This window comes from Lathamus discolor, chromosome 12 (genome assembly GCF_037157495.1).
Source record: "Lathamus discolor isolate bLatDis1 chromosome 12, bLatDis1.hap1, whole genome shotgun sequence".
Classification (NCBI taxonomy): domain Eukaryota; kingdom Metazoa; phylum Chordata; class Aves; order Psittaciformes; family Psittacidae; genus Lathamus; species Lathamus discolor.
Window position 1 is genome coordinate 11,554,941 of NC_088895.1, and position 23,345 is coordinate 11,578,285.

General features: G+C 47.5%; 1 protein-coding gene and 1 long non-coding RNA gene across 7 annotated transcripts; one reads left to right on the forward strand and one right to left on the reverse strand.

The window, feature by feature from the left end:
• Positions 1-989: 989 nt before the first annotated feature.
• Positions 990-19,578, reverse strand: RFLNA (refilin A). The gene is made up of 3 exons (XM_065692603.1): positions 19,021-19,578; positions 8,510-8,619; positions 990-6,399 (listed from the first exon to the last, which is right to left on the reverse strand). The coding sequence occupies exons 1-3, from the start codon at positions 19,228-19,230 to the stop codon at positions 6,066-6,068; spliced, it is 654 nt and encodes a 217-aa protein (XP_065548675.1). The 5' UTR covers positions 19,231-19,578; the 3' UTR covers positions 990-6,065.
• On the forward strand, positions 4,934-18,594 carry LOC136020939 (uncharacterized). 6 transcript variants are annotated; one of them, XR_010615580.1, is made up of 9 exons: positions 4,934-5,054; positions 5,675-7,001; positions 8,451-8,610; positions 9,060-9,173; positions 13,083-13,193; positions 13,470-13,533; positions 15,487-15,654; positions 17,664-17,755; positions 18,527-18,594. It is a non-coding gene; the product is annotated as an uncharacterized LOC136020939 (long non-coding RNA). The 6 variants fall into 6 exon arrangements; XR_010615582.1 differs by having other exon boundaries at positions 5,675-5,754; XR_010615583.1 differs by lacking the exon at positions 13,470-13,533.
• Positions 19,579-23,345: the final 3,767 nt, after the last annotated feature.

The window sequence follows — 23,345 nt, forward strand, 5'->3', positions numbered from 1 at the left end:
TTCCTGGTTTAAGGTTTTATTTAAATAACAGGAGTGGATGCGCATGTCCTTTGTTTGGCATTCGGGTTTCAACCACTGAACTCTTCCAGTCTACGCATTCCCTGTTGTGTTTCTTCAGGTGCTTGAGCATGAGTGTGTCTCCCATCCTTCATCCTAGGAGCAGTTCAGCCTTGATTTGTGTCAAAAAGCTTGGGATGAGGATATGGGCACTTCCCGTGCACCTGAAGCAAGCCTCTTGCATAACATGGCTCTCCTTCTCCTTTCCATTCCTTAAAAGTTCAACAGCTGCTTTCGTCCAAGCCTATTGACTTCATCCCTATAAATCCAATATGATTTTTCCATAAGGATTAGTGTCAGATTCTCCCTGCAGACATCTTAGGTCTTGGAAGACAGCTGAGAGCTCTACTAATAGCTGGCTGGCGAGCCTGAGGCTTTTACAGCAATGGCTTTAAAAACACACTTCATGGTTAGACAGGGTTTTAGCCCTGATGCAACCCATCTGCCTTTATGACTTGGAAAGCCAGGACCTAGCAGGGGTCCTGATAGTGTACTAGGATGTGCATATCTGAATATGAAATACGCATTATGTGGGCTTTCTTGCCCTGGAAGGTCATGGAAAGGCTGGCAGAGGAATTACCTAGACTGAACAGCAGGGCTTCATAGCTGGGTGGAGCAGGAGCAGGCAAGAAAAGGGAAATGTAGAGTGAAGAAATGGTGAAATCTTGAAAGGTAAAACTGCCTCTGTGGGAAGTGTGAGTTTTGTGCCCACTGCTTTCCAGCTTTCCCTGGGCATATGTGACAGAGCAGGTTTTACACATCACAGCACTGACAGACCGAGACACTGCCCCCAAACCATGGGGAGCTGGGCTGAAATCCACAGGCTAGGGAGGGACACACCAAAAACATTCCTTCTGGAGGGGAAAGGGGTGTTAGGCACCAGGTAAACAGATGAGGAAGTGAAGAGGAAGGAAACTCCAGATACACCAGCGTGACAGTTTGAGCATTTTATTATGATATATAAATTTTGTCTTCTTAAATTATTCTCTATGAGTTGAACAGAAAGGGATTATTGTGGAGGGGGGAATATACAAAAATAAAAGGATATTGTGAACTACTGCACCACCACATATACAACAGTAAAGTACTTTACAAGCACTTAGAGAATCAGACTTACAAAAATAAAAATATGACACATCCTTATGCATTTCCACCAGTTATATGTTCTCTTCTTCCTTCTCTAACCTTCAGACACCTTTCAACCCCATCTTCAGGTCACGATTCACACAGTAGGATACTTTGCCCATTTTGATGGCCATCACAGTATCTGAAAAAGAATCAGTGCCTCCCAAGGCTTACAAAATACAATGATTACAGGGGAGACGTTCAGAACAGATCCATCTGTGAGTGATGCGATGATCCTCAGGGAGCAGGGTTTAGAAATGTTAACATCCCACATCAAGACACATCATTCCCTATAAAGGGGTCCCCATCTCCACAGAGGCACAGCTCTGTGCATGTGTGCTTGATACGCAGTCCCCTGCAAGCCTGGGGGGCACCGTTACTCAGAGTGGGACTGAATGACTGTGTCATAGGATGGCTCTGATTTTGTTTTGGCTCTAGACAAGGATGCCCTTTCCTACAGGAAAAAAGGCAGGCTAAAAGTACAATGGCCAAATATCCAACACAGTGTTCACACGCGGAACCATTCACCTCTAGATCGGACTCACGCAGACCTTAGTCTTCAGTTTGCTCTACAAAGTCTTTTGCTCTTTAACCTTCTAGTGACCTTTCCTGTTTTTTTAAGACTCACTCAACATAAATAGTAAACGGCATTCACTTCTCTGACCAGCAGCTCACTCAAACACTGCTATCAACACCCAAACCTCATTTCATCATGCCCAGAAAGTATGCACCTAGGGTGCGAATCTGTCTATATTTCACATTGAGAGAAGTAGAGATGGCTTAGGGACAACAACAAAGGAAAACAAAAAAGACAAGAGAAGCAGGGAACCATTTGGTCAAAGTTGTGCTCTGCGGATTGTGCAATGTATTCCACAGATTCAGAGTTCAGTATTCAGTTGGGGTTCAATCTGTATGACCCCAAACGCAATGACCGCAATGCGGGCAGACAGCCCCAAGCATGCTTGGGTGCATTCAGGGGCAAAACACTCACAGGAATGAAGGGAATGAAGGGCAAACCCCACACCTTTGAGACAGTGATTTTCCATATTGCAAATAAACAACTTTCTTCCCCCAGAAAACAGATGCCAAAAGGGAAAGTTTCTGATCTCAAAAATAACTATTGATGGGAAATAATTCCCAAAGGCAGAGTCTGGCTTTTTACCCACCAGGTTTACAGGACTGTGGGCAGCATCAGGATCCTGGGAGAAATCCTGTAGCCATAGTCCCAGCTGCTGAAGGAAACTCACCTTTCTAAGCAGCATTGCCATGGTCTAAAGTAATCATTTGCATCTTTCAGAAAATAGACATGAACAAAGATCTGTTGCTGAGATTAATAATGCTCCATTTAGAAGACAAACACCTCTTTGGTGGGACTGATCGTTCCTTTGAGATGTACAAACATACTACAGGTAAGGCACTTCTTGGCTGCTCGGAGTGGTTCTTAATTGCCAACACACATAAACTTCAGTTCCTGGCATTTAAGCAAAAAAAGTCATCACTTTTCCCACTCATGAGCAAGATGAACTTCGGCTCTTCTACAACTGCCTAATCCAGCCACAGGGATAGCAGCAATAGGGAGGGTGGGCAGCAGGGTGGGATCTGTGCCCAAGCAAGGGTAAAGACGTGACCCTCTGTGGTTTTCCTGTCCTCAGGAAAAACAAATTCCCTTTCCAATGCCAGCTTTCACTGGGAAGAAAAACAGCTTGTGATGGGCTCATAGGAGACACCATATAAGAAGGTATTTTTTAAATACTTCTACAGATCTCAGGCACTTGGCAATGTCACAGTTTGGATGTGGTCCAGGGTGGGAGCCCACCGTGGCCTGTCCATGGCTACACAGCTCAAAGTGTGTTCAGCAGCCTAGAAACCCAAGCAGCTCTTTTTATTCCTGACATGGCAAAAGCAGAGAAGCTGCTTAAGCTCAAAGGAGCAGGAGCATGCTAGGTCATTTCTAGTCTATTTGCAGAGAAAACAAAGCACAAAGCTTCAAAGAGGTCTGGCTTGGACATGTGGGGAACCTGCAGGGCCAAGGATGCAGCCCACCACTGCACCCTCCCAGGGGTCACATCCACCGGTGAGACCCCTGTCCCTGCATAGTGATAGACCAGGCTGTGGCTCAGGTCTCTCTCCACTGAACCTATATTTGCACAGTGGTTTTGGGACTTCCTTTGAATTCTTCTTTCTTATTGCAGCCAATGTTTAGGAAGCAAAACTAGCAGTGGTCAAAGTGGGTAGAGCCTGCAGCTGGCCATGATAAAAGAGATTTTCTGGGGAAAACCTGTCCTACTCAAAGATCAGTGTGATCAAAAACTGCAGCTTTGTGCTTGGAGCAGGGGAATAATTCAACTGTTAACAGGAGAAAAGCCTGATGTATGCTCAGAATAGGGAGTCGCTGGCATCCCTTCAGCTTTGAGGTTCAGCTCTGAGGTCAGCCTGTCTCCATACTTACTCGGTGGAGGTGCCTGCAATCTAACCTGTCAACATGCAGGGATCTCCTGGGTAGGAGTACTGGTCCCGATTTTGAAGCTGGATTACGCTGTTGCTCAGCTTGGAAATCTAACCCCTTTGCTACACTCTCAAGCTGCATGGAAAGAGCCCTCCAGAGCCCCCACAATGTATCCAGAAAGGCAGATGAGTATTTCCACTGGTCACAAGGTTCGCTCACCAGCACCTGGTGAAACAGGATAGACCTCTATATAGATAGATGAGCTAACAAGTGCATCCCCAACTGGCACTGCACTGGGATCACACTGACCTTAGCTTCAACTGCCTAAACTAACTCCACAGCACTCAGGTTTGCTGATGCTCTGGGGACAAGATTTGCTTCAGGCACAATAATCCCTTTGGAGGCAGATGTTGCTTTTCCAAGCTTTGATGCTGACAGTCAATGACAGCAAAAAACTGAGCGATAACAAATGTATTGTTTCTGTGTTGCTGAAGAGAATTCAACAGTAGGTGGAAGACTTGGAAATCCTTTGAGGGATTTCTCCCTAACAATTCCTAACTCCCAAATAGAGGCAGAGTTCACCACTGCCAGAGCACACATCTTTCAGTACCAACAATGCTTCAGCAGTCAGGACTTAAGTTTGTCTATAAAGACCTTGCGTTTACCTCTGGTGGAAAACTTGTGCTCCACATTAAACAAGAGAACTCTGTTTCATAAAGGTCACAGTTCTGGTCCCATTTACCAATTGCCTTTTGAAACCGATGGAAAAACTATTTAAAAGTGATGGAAGTCACTGTTTAATTTTTATTATTTTAGGTTTTTCAGCTCTATTTTTTTTAAATCTCTGTGGGTTTTTGCGTCAACTGTTCTGGGCAATCAGCTACGTCTTGTTGACATTGCTAATAGGGTTTCTGACTTGGCTGTTCAGTTGTGTTCTGAAATAACTCAATCAGACTCACAGCAAGTCAGGAACAAAATGGAAAGTTTAGAAGAGGGAAAGCTGGAAATTAATTTCCGGAGATGTGTGGTTATTTTCTAAGTCTGGGCTCTTCTGAGCAGCAAGCAAAACTTCTTGGTAAGGTTTCTGGAGACAATTCCATGCTATTTTCAAAGGGTATGTATATATATGTGTGGGGGGGAATCCAGGCTCTTGCAGGTTTTCAGTAAGCTACCAAAGTGAAGAGATAGCAGATGTGATTCATGAGTGGGGGAATGGTTTACCTTAGGATGGCTGTAGTGATTCCTGCTCTCTCAGGTGTTTCTTGGTCCTTTTGCAGAGACAGCTCAGCTGTTTGCGAAGAACCTGTTGCTTGCTACAACCTATTAAAGGAACACCGGGATGGATGTGGGCTTTTCAGCCCTTCAAGCTCTACACTGAGGAAGTTTGGCTGCTCCTCCACAGTCAATGAAGCTGTCTACGCTGCAGGTATGCAAACTACAACCTTGCTCATGAGTTAACCTTGCACTGGCTTCTTTGAAGCTAGATAGCATCTTTCTGTACTACACTCCTCTCTGCAATAAGCCATACCCCGAAACTCAGGAGGGTTACAAGTATGTAAAGATCCCTGCAAATTGTCTTCAGGACAACAAACAGCATGGCACACTTGGGCTGACAGTAGTTTTGATGCAGGGTATTTGGCTCCTGAATCAATTGGGCACTTTCAGGAAATAACCCTTCAGCTATTCAGTTTCCTCCATCTCCAAGGCACACTTTTGGCTGGGCTCACAGAAGAGGTGGTTGTGCACTGGTATAAGCCCTTCTCCTACCTCTGGTTGTGCTGTGCCTTGCTATGGTATATAAACATCTAACTCCTAGTGAGAGCACCATGTGCCTGTTTTCTTCCTCTTTCTCTTGGTGACAGTCCCCACTCCTCCCGGTTACTGCAGTGGTGTAATATTGCAGCCATCTGCGAGATGAGCTGCGGAGTAAGCTATGGTGTACTGACAGAAAGAACCATTTCCCCTACATCTAAACTTTAAGAGACGTGGCTTGGTTTACGCTGGGCAGACAGGACGCTGACACTGCAGTTGGTCTTCCCTTTGCAGGGATCAAAATAGCTCCAAAGGTTACAGTGAGTCTCACCTACGTGCTAGACAAGAACTCACAAGGCAGCACTTTGCTATGGGTAAGAGGGTCCTTTGTCATCTTGATTTCATCTAAACACAAGTCAAAAATAGATATGCTTGGAAAAAAAACAACAAAAATAAAATCCAGATCATGAACGTCAGGAACGTCACAAAATACAAGCCAGCCTCTCACTGATCAAAACCATCCCGTGCCCTGCAAACCTCCTCCCAGCCAGTTCAGCCTCACCCGAGACGCGACGACGTGTTCTCCAGCCATTAGTATTCAGTTGCCATCAATGAAGACCCAGCCAGAGACCCAGCAAAGGCCACAGCCTCCTCGAGGTCGCACAGTTGCCAGCGGCAGGGTGGATCAGAGGGTCTCGCTGTAGATGACGCACGGGCTGGTTTCCTCACAGAGTTCCAGCTGCACGCTGGAAGCAAACCAACGCTTGGCACAACCCAAGCTGTAGTTGAGGGTGGTCCGGTAAATGTTCTTGGCACGCTTTGGGAAGATGATGGTCGTGCTCTGAAACCTCAGTGGCTTCTGGCGGGGCTCAAAGATCAGCTGGGACTTGTAGTTCCGCCAGGTACAGTTGGGAGCAGCAATGATTGTCTCGCTGTAGGTGGTGACGGTGGGGATGGGGCCGTAGAAAATGTCATCCCGATAATGCTTCTCGGAGTCGTACTTCACCTCGGAATTGCACCTACAGAGGACAGTGAGGTATGAGGAACTCAGCCCAGGCAGCAAAGAAGACAGGCAGGACTCTTCTTTAACCCTTTGGAGCTGGCAATGTTTGTGACCTCTTACTGCACAGACACTGAGGCTCACCCTACAATCCAAAACAGAGGTCCAAGAGGACTCCTACCTGCTGGTGAACCCTGGTAGAATACCACCATACCATGATCCATCACAGCATTTCTGCAGTGCATATGTACAGAAGACCAAGCCTGCCCAGTCATGTCAGGGCAGAAAAGACCTTGCTGCACAGGCTCCAAGCAACCCGCTTTTTCCTCTGGTTTCCTCCATGGGCCCCAATGGGGCCTCAGCTCAGCCCTGTGATCAATACTGGAAGCAAACACCCTGTTAGCAAAGCACATCAAGAGGTGGTGAAACCCCTCAGCTGGGGTAAGTCAGAGGCTGAGGATTGGACAGTAACCCATGGAGTGTGCAGGAAAAGCTAAAAACCACAGCAAAATGCTTGATCCAGCCTTTTCCTGACCATTTTTAACAAGCACAGCCGTGCAGCATCAACTCAAAATGCTGAGGGTCCCTGCAAAACAAAGGTCTCCCGATCATTGACTCATGGTAGGTCTTCTCACACTTCCTACTGCTAGTGCTACGCCTGGGGGGTGTCACTGCCCCACTGACCAGGCTGAACAGATGCTGCTGGTGGGCTGTGGGCATGGGATGTCACACTGGGGTCTGGGAAACCTACTTCTCAACACAGCATGCCTGCTGCTGCTTTCACAGCCTGTTGTCCATGCAAGCTCTGGCTTGGCAGGAAAATAATGCCCTAAATAAGGTTTTCATAGATGGCAGAAGCATGGTGTAATGGACACTTGTTGAGCTGTCACGGCTGTGTGTTTGTCTATTTTTCTTTATGTTGCCTTGCCATCAGAGCACAAAGACACCCAAGCTAGCTAAAATCAGAGGGCTGCGAGACGGAGGTAAGGTTGCAAGCCGAAGCTATGGTCAAATAGCAGGAAAAGCAAAGAGATGCTGTGGATATGGCTGTCCAATATCCAAGCCATTGGTCTCAAAGGAAGTGTTCATGTTAACAGCTATCAGATGCAGACAATGGGATGGTCTGCAGGCATCCAGAAGGGATGTATGGATACCAGGCCACATAAAGGTCTTTTCCTGGAATCCGTGGCCATGGGGAGCAACAGGACTTCCACTTGTTTTCCCGGCTCCCCAACTGCTCCTCCAGCAAGCAGCAGCCAAGGAATGTGCAGCTCCATGTAAGAAAGATTAAAAGCTGGGTGTGTGCTTGTCATTACCTCCAGCCGGAGGGGAGTGACTGATTGTGCACCACATGTAACCTGAGCTGCTGGTAATGTGTTTTGCACAGTGAGGGTGTAAGCAAGTCATTCAGCACACACAGAACAAGACTCCGATGTAATCACCATAAAAACATGCCCGCTGGCAGTTCCTCAGCAAGCAGAGATTTACTGGGGTACATTTCCAGAGAGACGTTTGCATAGGTTGCAGGGGGTGGGAACTGGGTTTACACCATCCCTGCCCCAAGCTGTGTGGAACTGCTCCATGCTGTTTGCAGAGTACATTCCAGCAAAAGAGGAGCAGAGACCAACATTCATGCATTGGCGGCAGCACCAGTCTCACAGGAGGTCAGAACATCTCCATTAGTGGCTTAAGGGACCATCCCATGAGGAGGAGCTCATTCTACTTCTGTTGGCTGGTATAAGGCTGGTTTCTCTGCAGTAAGGGCTAACAAAACCAGGTGAAGTAAGTATGTGCCTCCTACTGAGGATGTAAGTCAGCAGGGAACAGGATGAAGACAATCAGGTTATTCAGTGAAGGCCATCAAGCCTACAGATGGTAATGGTTTTCAATCATAGCCTTGGATTTGAGCTGGCCCTGGAAGGAAAGCCCTCCCTTAAAACCTCCCTCCGTTTCCTGCCTCCTCCCCTCTGCCTCTATCAGTGCCTTTAATTCAGGCACTAACCCCTGTTCCCCGCTTCCCATCAAAATAACCATGACTCCCATTTGTAAACATACTTTATTTTTCTGCAGAAGGAAAAGCACCAGGAAAAAGACAGAAATCCCACCTACCCACCCAATCCCATCTGTACCTGATTTCCTGCAAGGGCTCAGGGGTCACCTCAATGCTTTCTCCAAAAAACACAGGGTACATTCGAGGCCTCATCTCTGGCATGGATGGGTTCAGGAGCAGGTAAGGCATCTGCAGGGAAGAAAAGCACAGCAAAGTGTTGGGACGCAACAGATGAGGCTGGCACGGTTCATAATGTGCTGTGGATGGCAGCTGAGCAGCCAGCACTGAACTCTGTCTCTTGAGAGTCTTGTGGAAGTCACTGCAGGTGACAGCCTCTTTGGCAATGAGACGTGACATTGGCAGCATCAGGACCAACTTTGTTCCATACAAGCTAAGCTTGCCTTGCTTGCACTCCCAGCATAATTCATCTCCCCTCGCATTCCCTGTTCCTTCAGTGTTGTAGCAGTGCCCTAGGTTAGGAACGGTGTTCATCACACTCTTACCCACCCTTAAAGGAAGTCAACTTGCCAAAAAAACAGCCTTAAGGCAGAGAACAGGACCATCATCCTCCATCCCCACACAAACAACCTTTGCATTTAAGATGTCTTGACTTTCTCATCTACCTGCAGCTGCATCCATTTACAGACTCAATTCCAGCTCCCAGGGCTGAAGCAATGCAGCAAGCTGCTCTGCACCCCCCAGTGCCGCCCTCTCCACCTCCCTCTGCTCAGCACATCACCCAGGTAAGTGATTCTACCCAGTTCTCCGGCACTCCATGCTGCAGTATCTGTTTGTTGAAACTAAGCCCTTCCTTCTTCCTATCTGTTCATTTCTCACAGAAATTGCAATTGTTTGGGGGTTTGCTTTAGCCCGGATGTTGCCTTCACTGTTAAAGAGTCTTGCAAAGACCCAAAGTGCAGCAGCATGGAGAAGTGCTCAAAGTCTGATGTAACACAGAGATAGGGCCTAAGTCTGCTGACTTAAAGGATGTAGGTTTACTTAAGTGAGATGTGTATACATACTTATATATATATTTTCTGAAAATGATACATCCCTTGCTGAAGTCTCCATGCCAAAAGTGGCTGTCATGCTCCAAGAGACATTCTAGTTACCCATGCACAACTGTGAGCTGAGACACTGGGCACCTTTTAACCTATGCAATGCAGGAAATGAGTTGCAAGCCAGGGGGTTTTAATGAACGGAGCTGCTCCTACTCCTGACACCAAAAATTGGATTTTTAAGACTAATTATACCCTGAAGTTACTTAGTCTGACAAACTGTCACAGTCCAGCCTAGGCTACTCTGCCCACCACAAAAATGAGTAATCCCACTTAACATCTTAAACATCTTTCCCACATATAGGGATCCTGTGTCTGGTGTCTGGACTAAGCCCAGCAGCTAATTAAGCCTAATCCTGCCCTCGTGGAAAAATGTCACTGCAGGTTTTGGTCCCTGCCAGCACTTTTCTGTTGGAAGCAATTTATGACATACAGGGACACAGAATCTCTTTAAAGCAGATGGCTGGAAGGTTCTGTGCAGGGTTGAAAGGTCTCTACATGGCTCAAAAGCTCATGGAGTTTTTCCATTTTATACCATGCATAGGCCATATGTGCTAGAATCACAGCAGTATTTCATCAGTGTAAGTCAGTAAGATCACTTCAGGACTCACTTATGGCGGAGGATACTGCTCTTGTATTTGCTTGCTCTTCACATCCCACTCCTTTCCACCTTCCCCAGTATCTTCTGGTTGGGTAGTACAGTAAGGAACATGGGAGCTGGTTCCTACCAGCAGTGCTGTATAAGGGGTACTGCAGCTTGTACCCTGCTCTGCAGAACACACAGGTTCCCAGATGCTTGCCAGTTTATCCCTCAAATTGGTGTTAACTGGCAAAGCTCTGTTGAGTCTGCTCAACAGCATCAGCTCCTGCTATCTGAGGTCTGTTTTTCCCTAGTGGTTTGGGCTTTTTGCCTCAGGCTAAGGCAAAAAATGTCACTGCTCCGCCTGAATTTGCCAAGCCCTTTAGTTCTGTGTCCCAAAGCCACAAAGCTGTTTACTCTTCATACTGAAATATCTCTGTACTTTACTGCTGTGTTCAACTGTAAAGTAAAATGGCCAACCCCTCTTTTTGATTAAATAGTTCTATTCTGTTGTTAAAAAAAGACAGTATTTGCATAGGTTGTGGGGGGAGGATATGTCCACCCTCACTACCAAACACTGTCCAAAAGGCAAAGTTCATTCCCGGATTGCTTTCAACACTCTTGACAGGGGAGGCCAAGGGCAGCCTTTCTGGTCGTAAATAAAGCTCTTTGCTTCTGCAATGTGAATTGTTTACAACAGCCAAGCCTTAGTTCACAAGGGTGCAGATCTCCAGCTTTTAACAGCCTGCACATGGCCAGAGCTCTTTTTAAAGACATCTTGTATGTGAGGAGAGTTTCATTTGCGTGCAGGAGTCAAATACCATGTGCACATGCACTCATGGGCTCTGGGATCAGCAGACAAGCTGGCCTTTTGGGGGTTCACCTACAAAGAGATGTGGATTGCTTTAACTGGTAAAGGAAGAAAGGCTGAGGATACATGTCCCTCTTTCAGCAATTTGCCCATGGCAGAAAGGTGAGCCTTGTCCTGTGACATGAAGAGCAGACCTAACAGTATGAATACCTCCTACTGGAAGATACTTGAATGAACTATTTTTACCATGAACCACTACTCCTATGCTGACTTAAAGTGCTTTGGGCTTTTATACTGCACCCTGAAGACAATACTGCTGATCAGGGTACAGGTTTGCAACAGGCTCTGAAGGGAAAGCCGCCACCCTTGAACTACCACTGCCTCTTCCATCACCACCCAGATGCTTTCCAGAGGGCATCCACCCAAGTCCATGCCCAGCACTGCCCTCCTTGTGTGATCCTAAGAACCTGTGTCTGAAGTGCTCTGCACATCCTGCTCTCTTCATGCACTCTGGGGAGCCTTTGCAATGCTCTCCTCGGCTGGGGAGGGACAACAGTTCTCTTCAGAGTGTAACCAGCAAAGCTGGTGTTTTGCTGTTCACTGTAACAGGTAAAATAAGTCACAGCTACCAAAGACAGTTTCACGCACTGGTACCCATCACCAACACAGTGGAGAGGCAGAACACAATTGGGAAGGCTTTCCTGTCCCAGCTTCTACACAACAGATGTTTTCAATCCATGCTGCCAAAACTGACTGCAAACTTAGATAACCTGAAAAAGGTTAGGAGGCACTGGTCTGAGCCATAGGCATCCCAATGTTGTCTGACTGTGAGTTTAGCCTATAGGAATATCTTCCTTCACCTCCTGGCTAGGGACAAGTGAAGATTGGGTAAAATGGAACACTTGTGAATTAAGCTGCTTTTCAGATCCAGACCAGCTTGCTAGAATGCCAAGTAACTAACTCGGGTGGATGGTAACCATGAGCTTCTTTGCTAGAGTAACACAAGAGAAATCCAGATCCCTCAGCAGTTCTGCAGAGGGTATCTGTACAGTGCAGTTTAAAGAAGCAGTTTCAAAGAAGTTATTTCAGTGCTTCCAGGCAAACAAACCTTCACACTTCTTGCTAACACAGGCTGACACTAAGCATGTTCTGAACATCCCTAGGGACGAGGATGCAGGAGGCGAGGTCCTTCCTGTGGCTTAGCATCTGGTCCTCAGTGTTTGTACAAAAACAGGCTTCAGAGCCCCTGTGCGCTGGGGGTGCTGCTCACGCAGAGCATAGGCACAGAAGCAAAGGCATCTGTTGAAATCCTAAGTCCCACAGCAGGGAACAGGAAACAAGAACATGTCTCAGAACAATACCAGTGCACATGGAGAAACAGAGGCTCTGTCATGCATGGCTGAAATCAATCATGAGTCAAAAAGTTGCCACTGAATGTGGTGAGAGCAGAATTAAGTCATCTCCAGGTTAGTTCTGCATGGAATGGTGATGAGACTACTTCCATTGTGGGTTTACTTTTCTCTGGGCAGGGAAGGGTGATAAAAAGCATTTCATAATGCATTTCACATGCTGTAAACAAGCATCAACTTCAGACCTGCAGGTTTAGCTTGATTAATTTAGAAAGGTGGAACAATCGAGGACATTGGCAAGCCACAGCCAGCAACCTCGTATGTCAGAGACCGTTACTGATTCACACTTCTCTACCATGAGAAGCACCGTGAGCTGCTGCAGGTCAGAAACCTTGAAGTCACCTGGAAGTCTGAAAGTGGAAGATGTAAATAACTTATAAAGCAGAGTCTAAAAATAGAGATCACCTGGAAAACCCTGCAGTCTGCTCACCAAACAAGCAACTGAATTGCTTGCATGGAGTGAAAGGGTCACTGAACAGTAAGCACAGGTTTATATAGAGGCAACCAAAAGGCATTTTGTTTCATCTCCACTGATGCTCTGAAATGTCTGCTCCTGCATCTCACCTGTAGTAATCAAGGAAAAGGGGATATGAGCTTTCCAAAACCTTTGTCTTTTGGGCTGAAATGTTATATGCATACCACATGTCAAAAGCTGGCTTTTTGGCAAGAGTTTGACAGCAGCTCCTGTTTCTGTATCTGTTTTAAGGTAAAAAAAAAAAAAAAAAAAAGAAAAGAAAAATGTTCTGCCTGTCAAAAAAAAAGGTATTGACTCAATTCTTTTAACTTCTGCACAGGAATGGTTGAAGAACAACAGCCCCTGGACTGCTGAGCTCCCTTGGGAAGATGAGGATGCTCAGCTCATTTCTAGCAATCACTCAGCAATCTCCAGACACTGCACAAATAAGGTGAGTTTCTTTATTGCCCTGCACCACAGACAGGCTGGCTGGGAGCAGAGGTTGTTGCACACTACTGGGGATCAGTGATGGTGAGGAGGAGGAACTCCCATATCTTTAGACAGGGTAACCAGAAGGGATCCACAGTAGATGCCCATCTAAATGGGTTGCTGTGCTGGAAGGCTACAGCTGGGACCTGATTAATCTGTCTCTGGTAAATGGAGCTGTGCTGCGACTTAGGAGATGCAGCTCTTCAAAAGCCACCATAACACTGTCATCTTTATGCAGAGAGGAGCCTGGCAGTCCAGGAAGGCTGAGGAGGTGAAAGGGAAGATACTGGGAAGATCAAAAAGTGAGTCCCATGTGTACACATTATCGCATCAAAACAGAGCCAAAGTGAAAATTGAGTGGCAAAAATGCTACAATTTTTATGTCCCTTCTGGTAGATAATTTGTTCCAACCAGCAAAGAGTTACTGTATTATTAAAAAGTTGAAGTGCTTTCTTGTTTGGCTGCATTTTTCCCTCTGTCTTAACTCTGATGCCTTTCAGGCATGTAACAGCCTGGGCAGCTAAACTCTGGTTTATTCAAGTAGTCCATAGATAAACACAGATAAAATCGTTTGCTGCACAGAAATTCAATCTACAGCTAACCAAAAGCATTTCCTTTATGGTGGCGTGGGGGGCCCTTGCTTTAGGACAGACACACATCCATGAGAGCCATCTCAGTGACTGGTTCCTGGGTGGATTTAGATCAGAGTTCTGAGCAAAAGCAAAAATAATATAATGCTATTTTACCCCTCATAACTGTGTAGTCAGTGGGGTCTGTAAAGGTATTTTTCATTGCCGGGTAACTTAAAAGAATGGAAGCACAGTTATCAAATAGTAAACACAGGTGAGGAAGAAAGTGCCATGAAACTGACCTGAAATATGCTGACTTGTTCTTTAGCTTCAACTTCCAGGCAGTAAAGCAACAAAAGGGAAAGAAAATTAACATGGTTTGAAATAAGCCCCCAAGAAACCTTTCCCCAGAGAGCACAAAGGACCAGAACTGACTGACTCCTTTCGCTATGGTCATTATGAGCAAGGGACTAAGATGTGTCATTAGATCTGGAGGGACTGTAAGGGGAAGCGGTTTTCCAAGTGTCAGGGCTACAGACAGGATACAGCTTCCCAAATTCCCAGCTCCTAACTTAGCTAGGGCATAAGCAAATCTCTCACCACATTTTCCCACTATGGTAACATGTCAGGTCTATGAAAATGTCACTTTACTCAGCTGTTATTTACAGCTATAATGAAAGATCTGGCTGAGTTATTTGACACACATCCACATTCTCCGCTCTAGCCGATAAGCAATATTTGTTTAACAGATGATTTATTTTCCCAATATCTTCACGTACTGCACATGACAAGTAATTTATACTAAAGCCGGATGAGATTATATTTGGAGGTGATAACAGTAAAAGCAGACCTGAGGTAGAAAGCAGGGCTTTATTGTTTCAAAGACTTGCATCCTTCCTGCCTATCCCCTCTTCTATTTCAAGTGGGAAATGAGTGCTGCTTTGCTTATTGTCCTCAGAGCTATACGGGGATGCAATGGAAATTAAGGAGCTAGAAGACACCACCCTGGGTATAGCCAAGTTTTTCATGGTAGACATTGAGACCCCTATGACTGTTTCCCAGAAGGGGCATCTGTCACTGCAGATTAGGAGAGGTACAGAGTCATTTCCCCTCCTTTGTATTGAACCAAGGAGGAAGAGGAGCAGGTAAGCATTTGGAACTGGACAGGGGACAGCCAGGTGGGGTTTGCCTTTGCTAGGCAGTGGATGAAGGTGTGAAATTGAAACCATCACCAACCCCTGCTTCCAGAATCCCTGCAGGATCCCGCCCCATGGGAGTGGTTCTGAAGTGGGTCAGGATGCCAGGCTGCAGCCAGATGGGTGCCTCACTCCCTGCCCAAGCCTGCGGCTTTCCCCAGAGCTGCGGGGACCCACATATGCTTGGAGAGGCACATGCCCTGCTCCATGTGCCGGCTGCAGGCTGGCTCACGTTGGGGGTGCTGAGCCTTTCTGACACGTGCTTTCCCTGTAGGTGTTGGCAGGCTCGAAGTTATGTATTGCCTGGAAACCTTTTGATGGCCATGCTCCCCACCTAATCCCCACAAAATAGTCCCCCTTCCTGAAGCACTTTCCGTGTAGGACGAGGTGCTGGCTTCACGGCCCAAGGGCTCTTCAAAATGGCAGGATTGTCAGGAAGAGGTGTTTTGAGTTCGGCTTTTTTTTTTAATGTCAGCCATGAATCCAACAGGTTTGGCACACACGCTGACCTGAACCCCGTTGTTGGGATCATGCCTATGAAGGCTGTGCCAAGGGGCAAGGCATCCTCCTCCTCTGCACTTGAGATGAAGCTGGAATCTCCTCCCACCATGCAAGACTGATTCTGGCACCATACTGCTGTCCATCATAGCTCCTGAATGTAAGTAGAAATTGGCATTCATCTGACAGCTGACCCACTGGGATACAGTCCTACAGAAGTCAGTGCTCAATGAGGCAGGCTGCAAGGACAAATAATTCTTTTAAATAAAAACAAACTCACTGCAGTGGCAGAACTTGTTGCAATGGTGACAGTGTTGGGACAAAAAGTCTGCTGCTTCAAGAAGGCATGAATGATGGTTCTGCAGATGAATGTGATCCTGATCTCCCCTGATATCCATTAGGAGTCATGCTACTGAATGCAAAGCACTTATTTCAGCAGTTCTAGCCTAAAACTATATCCCAGGGCAACAACTGGGAAAACGCTAAACAGATTTGGCTACTTTGATGTAATTTCATTCCCAAACCTTCCAGCAACTCCTTCTTTCTGTGTCCTTCTAGTATTATTAGAAATGTATTTAATTGTCTTTATGTTCCTTTTGGCCCAGCATTACATGCAATGCCCAGAGAATTCAGTAACCCAAATCTTAAGAATCAATTTAATCATGTTTCAGATTTAAAAAGCAGAACTAGGTAAAAGTCACCTTCTATTTTCATTGGGGTATTTGTGCTTAAGCACAAAACAACTGACAAATTCCCTACATAGACTTTATCTGAAGAAATAAAAGCCAATTTCTCCTGCACTGCAAGTAAAATGCAAGGGGAAAAAAAAGTCCCTAAATGGTGTTGAACTTGTGGTATTTATGACTCTGGCCCTAAATTGCCTTTCATATTTTCTTGGATCCCAAAGCTGTAGCCAAATTGGCTGGTTAAATGTGAATAAATGGTACATTGTCTTTGAAACAAAGTTGTGCTTATTAAAGAGGAGAGAGTTTACTTTTTCGGAGTCGCAGTTCATAACACAAAGCAGAGAGAGCACAGATTTTACACACAAGAAAGCCTTCGATAAGGGCACGCAACCTCATTTTAGTCTGCACAAGAAAAGATGTCCTAGAGCAGGAAAATTCTTTAGCATTATTTCTGAAGTTGGACAAAATAGCTGACTGCAAAAGACACGACTGGGTTCAGACTGGTGGTTCCGATAGGTCTGCAGTAAGGAATAGCATGAAATACTTCCCACAGATCTGGAATGTTGTTTTCTTCACCTGACAGCAATTTATTGTAACTGTACGTACTAGATCTTTGGCCGGGACTGAGCTTATGTATGGTTTTATAGTATTATAACACAAAGAGTGCAGGCTGCATTCCTGGCTCTGTCATGTTTATAAGCAAAACAAACACTAATGTAAGAGGCAATTAAAACAGGCATTGCTTGGTGTGCAAATAGCTGCAATTATTGATTTGCCAATTCCGCATGCTCTGATGAACAGCAGAGTAGTGGAGTTAAACAGAAGCACATTCATGGATTGCATAATTGCTCATAGATCTGCAAGTCCTTGTTAAATGGCAAGATTAAAGCTAATTAGACAGTGAAATTTGGAATCTGAAGCAAGCAAAGCTCGCTATGTTTGTCCTGCTTTCTTAATAACAACTACAAGTACAGTATTTGCAGGGTGGAAATGAGAAGTGAAACTCTGTACAGTCAAATAGAGTGAAAGCTCCTAGTTAGTTCATTATTGCATTGTACCACAGTCAGAGGTAAAGAGCACAGTCCTGCACCATTGTTACCAGCATGGTTATTACATTCCCGTTGCAACGTGATACAAAATCTACAGCAGGAGTTCCTCTGAAATGTGTAAAATGTTCATTTATGATCAAGTTAAACTGGAAAACTTAATTTTGCTTTTACACAGACTTAGTTTCCTGTAGGAGTCAAGCACTAAAACTCTCAGTCCGAACGGCCCAAGAGCTGAAACTGGTTTTTCTCATGCTCTTTCATCTTCGATATCTAAGGGCTTTCTTGGGAAGAGTGGTGGCCAACTGTCACATTATTGGAATGGAGGCAGTCATATCCCCATTACAGAACTCTGCAGACACCTCCACCCCAGCTGTTTTCTGGTCCAGCCAGTCTTCATTCATCTGCCTCCTACATTTTATTTTACAAACACACAGCGACAGCCTGATCCTGCCAAACCAGAAGCGTGTGGGCAACTCTTTGTACATAAACAGTCCCATCAAGACGGCACACTCCCAGGCATCTGCAGGTAAGGCTCAGTATCAGGTTGAGATCTGATTTTCATAATTAACACCTCACACCCTACACACCATAATTTGATGAGAGGGAGCTGCTGCTCATGGGAAGGTTTTGGCATGCTCGGGAGTAAAAGGCAGTTTTCAATAACATGCTAAAATAGCCTTAGAACTTGGGCAAGTAAATGAGGGTGTGAGAAGCCGTTGCAAAATGTGTCTACTGGGAAGAAGTTTGAATTGTCACTAATCCATACATAGATAAAATTTTCCCATGGAAAGATTTATGCTGTAGTTTTTATTCCATATAGAACCCCATTGACTGTGTTGAATACAACTGCAAATGCCTTTTATATGCTAAAAATTGAAAGATCCTCGGGGAATAACTTTCATCATCCTTCAAAAACCTCCACCACCATTGCTCATGCTCTGAAGTTTGAGTTTTAAAAACAGTTTTTATAGCTAAGGGATAAACAAGATGAAGCAGAATAAAAGTCACAATAAATCTACCCAAATCCTATTCCACAGTCAACTGTTTCACTGGCACTGACTCAGGCTAACTGAAATCTGCAGTGCTACCGCCAGCTGTCTGAGCTTACAGACCACTAACCCTGCTCTGCTTGGCCATGCATCGCACAAACCTTTCATGGAGCCTCATGTCACAAAACCCCACTGCAGTAAAGGGCACAGGCACGCAGCCTTCCCCAGACCACGTCTCCATACCAACTTCCCGGACAGACATCCATCCCCTGCCCCAAGTTAACAGGCAGTTTTGTCTTTTCTTTCAGTAAGAACTCCAGTAAACGTGGCTCCATGCTCCTGACAAAACAAATGTGGGATGCCAGTGCATAAGGACGCCTGGGAGCTTGTCTCGGTCCAGACGGATGCAGCTCTAACCTGTATCTGCCAAGCAGGGCAGTGTCACTGAGAAGGAAGTACACTTTCTGGTCTTGAGATAAGCAGGGGAGCCTTTTCAGACCTGGGTTTCACTCTCACACCGTTCTTAAGAGTTTACCCAGCCAAACTACCAACACTTAGGTGAGCCTGGGCACACCAGCAGTGATGCCAGCACCAGACCGCAGCCACGATGGGGCACAAGCAGCCCCGCGAGCCCTCGTCTATGGGTGCAGGTGGACAGGCACTGAGTGGGGACGCAGCCGGGGTGCCCCTGCCAGCGGGCACAGGCCCTTTCCCCGCTGCCCCCTACCCCAGGGCTTTCCAGCCTGTCTCCCACCCGGGGCCCGGAGAGGACAGAGCCCAGCGCCCAGGGTTTGGCTCTTACCACTTTGCCGTCCTTGGCCTCCCGCCGGTGCCCCGGGGCCGGGGGGTCCGCACCGCCGCTGCCCCCAGCTCGGCCCTCACCGGGCGACAGGGAGTAGAAAGGGGGACTGGGACTGGGGGGCAGCCCCGAGTCCGGGCTGTCCAGCAAGCCTTCCCGGCTCTTCTCCTTCAGGCTCTCGTCCATCCCTTGCAGCTGGAGGTGACCTACCATGTCTGGGGGGCAGCGAGGGGGCCGCAGCGGGAGAAAATCCTCCCGCGCCGCCCGCCGCGGAGGGAAGGAAGGGGAAAGGAGCCCGGCGGGCCCCCGCTGAGCCCCGATCGCCGCCACCAGCCTTCCGGAGCCCGGGGTGCGGGGGGCAGCGCCGGCATCGGCCGGACCGGGCTACCCCGGCCGCCTCCCCCCTACCCAGCCCCCGGGGAGTGGAAGCAAGGCCCGATCCCGCCGGTGCGGGGGGCCGCGGTTGGTTGCGTGCTGCGGAGCCCGGGGCGGCCCCGCCGGCAGGGAGCGCTGGGCGCGGCGGGGGCCGAGGACGGACGGGCCGCGCTCGTCCACAGGCTGCCGCCGTCCGCCCGCCCGCCGCCTCCCGGCGGCCCATTTATCCGGAGAGGGTGGGAGGGGAGCCGGGGAGCGCCCTCCCCTTCCCCCGGCCCCCCAGCTCTGCCCCGGCCGCGCGTTGTCAGGCGCTTCGCAGGCGGGGAGCGCGTTTAGCACCGCCCGCGCTCCCGCTTCACCCCCAGGCACCCCCCGAGGAGACCTGAGGCAACCCCCGGCCCGCGGGAGAGGGGCCTGGCCATCCCCCCGCCGCCGCCGGGCTGCGGGTCTGCTCTGCCGAGCCCCCTCTCTTCCGTCCGGGTTCATCTTTGCTTCTTTTTCCTCATGTCTGTGTGATTTTCCCCTCAGTTCTGTGTGATTTTCCCCTCAGTTCTGTGTGATTTTTCCCTCAGTTCTGTGTGATTTTCCCCTCAGTTTTGATCTTTCGCCCTCTTTCACCCCCCAAAGCAGCTTTTCCGCTCAGTGCCAAGGTGTGAAGGCATGAAGGAAGGGTTCTTCTCAAGAGCCATCATCCCTCTTTGCTTTGAGGTGGACGAGGGTGGCATCACCAAGGCAGTGGGTCACCACGGCAGCGCTGGCTACTGAGATGCGCAAGCCCGCCATAGCCCCTGTGGAGGCCATACCGTGATGGCGGCCCTTACCCCTCGCGCTCAGTACAGCCCAAAAAGCTGTCTTTGTCTCCACAGCTGCCGGTCCACAACCACTAAGGTTGTGTTTGAGGTCACCACAAACACAATGGGATGGCATCCCAAGTACCAGCACAGCGGCTACCCAGGAGGAGCAACGTGTGCCAGAGGCATTGCCAGCGCTGAGGGGAATAGAGAGTCCGTATCAACCCTCAGGGTTTGGAGAAGCAAGCAGCGGTTAAACAGGTCAGGCTTGCTGAAACCAGTGTGGATGTTTATTGCACAATAACTGGCTGATGTTAACATTACCTTGTCCACAGCCTTGTTATGTTTTTCTCATCATGTTTTCTCTCTACATAGAGTCTAGACGGTGAGAAATCTGGGGCAGGCCCACTCATGCCGCTCAGCCTCGTGGAGCTTTATTCACAGCCACCTCCTCCTGAGCTGTTGGCCCAGCACCCAGCAGAGTGGGACCGTGGCTTAGTGCTATGAACGCAACAAACATAGAATCATAGAATGGTTTGGGCTGGAAGGGACCTTAAAGATCATCTGGTTCCAACCCCCCCCCATCAGCAGGGGTATCTATCGGCAAGTTAGATTAGAGCCTATGAAACATGATGTTTGCTGTGGCAGCTGATGAAAATGTGAGGGGTCTGGTACTGCACCTCGTGATGAAGGCTTTCATACCTGAGCCCTGAAGATGGCATAGAGTCCTCGGAGGTAGGGTTGATTGTGAAATGGCCTGCACTCCATCCTCCTGGGGGAGCAGGTCACACTGTATGGTGGAAGGTGAACTCGACAGCTCATAAAGCTGGGTTTGTTTAGATGTATTCTTGCTCAAGTCAAAAGGCCAAGGATGCCCAAACCCACCCTTGATGAAACGAGGGGCCCTCCTCAGAGTGACTGAAGCGATCTGTGTGCACTGAGCTGTGCAGAGGAATGTCACTGATTTATAAATGTCAAACAGGCACCGAGCAGCCCACACACGAACCTCAGTGAATTCTTACCTCTGACCCGCTCAGCGGCTCCAGCAGCCACACAGGCTGATTTAGAGCCCCTCACTGTAAGGGCTCTAATGTCTCACACAGGCTACAGCTGATCTGAAAATGTCAAAGGGGACCAAAGGTCAAAATTTCCATAAATTAGGCCCTGGGTTGCTACCTATCACGTAATAGGATTCTCTGGCCAGTTAGCACTGTGAACTTAGGCATTCAGCACAGCAGCTCCCCTCCAGCCCTGTTCCCCTGCCCTGCTCCTGAACTGGCAAGACTCTACGTGCAAAGGGAAGGAGTGTTTTCAGAGCTGCTTTCTTCCAAGAAGAAAACAGGAGCAGGACAAAGAGACAGTGGACAGGGGTAAGTGTACCATCCTTTACTCCTAGAGAGGTATATTTTAGCTTGGGGAGCAGGTGAGCTTCTTGTTTTGAGGTCTACAATCTGCTTCTTGTTTTGAGGTCTACAATCCAGTTTTTCCAGGAGCTAAATAATGTATTTTTAAAGGTAAATTTCAGTACAATACATGTGTTCAGCACAGAAGTGGGTGTTAATGGTTTAGGGTTTGCTGAGCATTAAGAAACTGAAACACTAAGCACTGCGGAGCATCCCCAGGCATTTGCAGAGGTATTGACTTCGCTTACAACTGGCAGAACTGCTGCTGGGTTCTGCAGGGCATGTGTGGTAGTATTGTTATTACTGTTGTTGTTGTTCTGCAGGGAATGTGTGTGCACATATTACCATGATATTGTTGTTGTTCTGCAGGGCATGTGTATGCACATATTATGGTGGTGGTGATATTGTTGTTCCTGTTTATGTTTAAAGTTACTAGTGGGTTGCTCATGCAAGATGGAGCTCTCCTGTGTAAAGCACAGAATGAATGCTGTCAAGAAGCATTCAAGAAGAAATGCACAAGAGAAATGCTGTCCTGATGGCTGTGATGGAAATGGCTTGTTCTTTGGTCACAAATCCTCCCAAAGCCACAGTATTCAGCTCTTGGCCAGTGAAAATTTGTGTGAATGGAAACTCAGTGAAGGGTACAGTCTGCAGACAGAAGTTTATATATGGGGTAGTAGAATTAAACAGGACATAAATATTGCACGGTGCCCTACTGAAGGAGAAAAACAAGTGAAGGATTTTCAGTTGGGGCCTTGTTTTACTGAAACCCTCCGCAGATCAGCAATTCTTCATCTGCTGGGAGGAATCTCTAGGGACTGGTACATTCCTGCGTCTTGGCTTGGGAATAGGGAAACTGGGTCCTTGTGTGTGTGGTGGGACAAGGAGGAAGGAAAAGTCGGGAGGGAAGTTTTGTGAAGCAGCTGAGTATAGACAAACAGGTGCAAGCACAGTGGTACAAGGGCAGCAGTGTGTGAAGGCATGGGCTGTGGGATAGTGGCCTGTACTACCAGCACTAACTCTGAAGGAATAACCCTGTCTAGCTGGGAATTTGAGTGTAAACCAACAATAAGTAAGGAGTGGAGAGTCAAGTAACAGAAAACTAGGGAAAATTCCAGCAGGACTGTATCTGTTAAGATTCACTCTCAGGCAGAAGTGTAATTCTGACAACATCGATTAAAGAAGGCTTTATGGAGAACACATTTCTTGGAGCTCCTCTAACCTTTCTTATATTGGTCTATTTTGTTATAAAATGCAGTCCTCAGGCCCAGTCTTGACATGGACAAAGAAATACATGTGAAGAAAGCCCTGTGCTTTGCTGGGAGCTACAGGGGTTTGGTGCTGCTCAGGACCAGGGACCTCCCGTGTGCCAGGCTGGTGGCATTGACAGCTCTTCTCAGATAATGAGCAGAGCATCAGGGATGAAGTGCATCCTGGCTCACTGAGCTCCATTCAATTTTGTCTGAGGCTTCCAGGTGAGGCTTCACAAACCAAAATGTGCTCAGGTGTTTGTAGTCTTCAGAGAGCCCTCAGATAAGGACTGTGACTTTGTGCACATGCTTGGGTATTTGTTCCTCTTTGCTACTGGCCACCTGGCACTCACATCTGGCACTCTTCCTATTGACAGTATTCCTGGGATCCCCTTGCAGCCTCTCAGCAACCTCAACCTTCTCTCTGCCCTCCTTCCCTGTGTCCAGTTTCTGTCTGAGCTCTTGTATCCAGCACAACTGTGCTACAGCGTCCAACAGGCTGAATATCG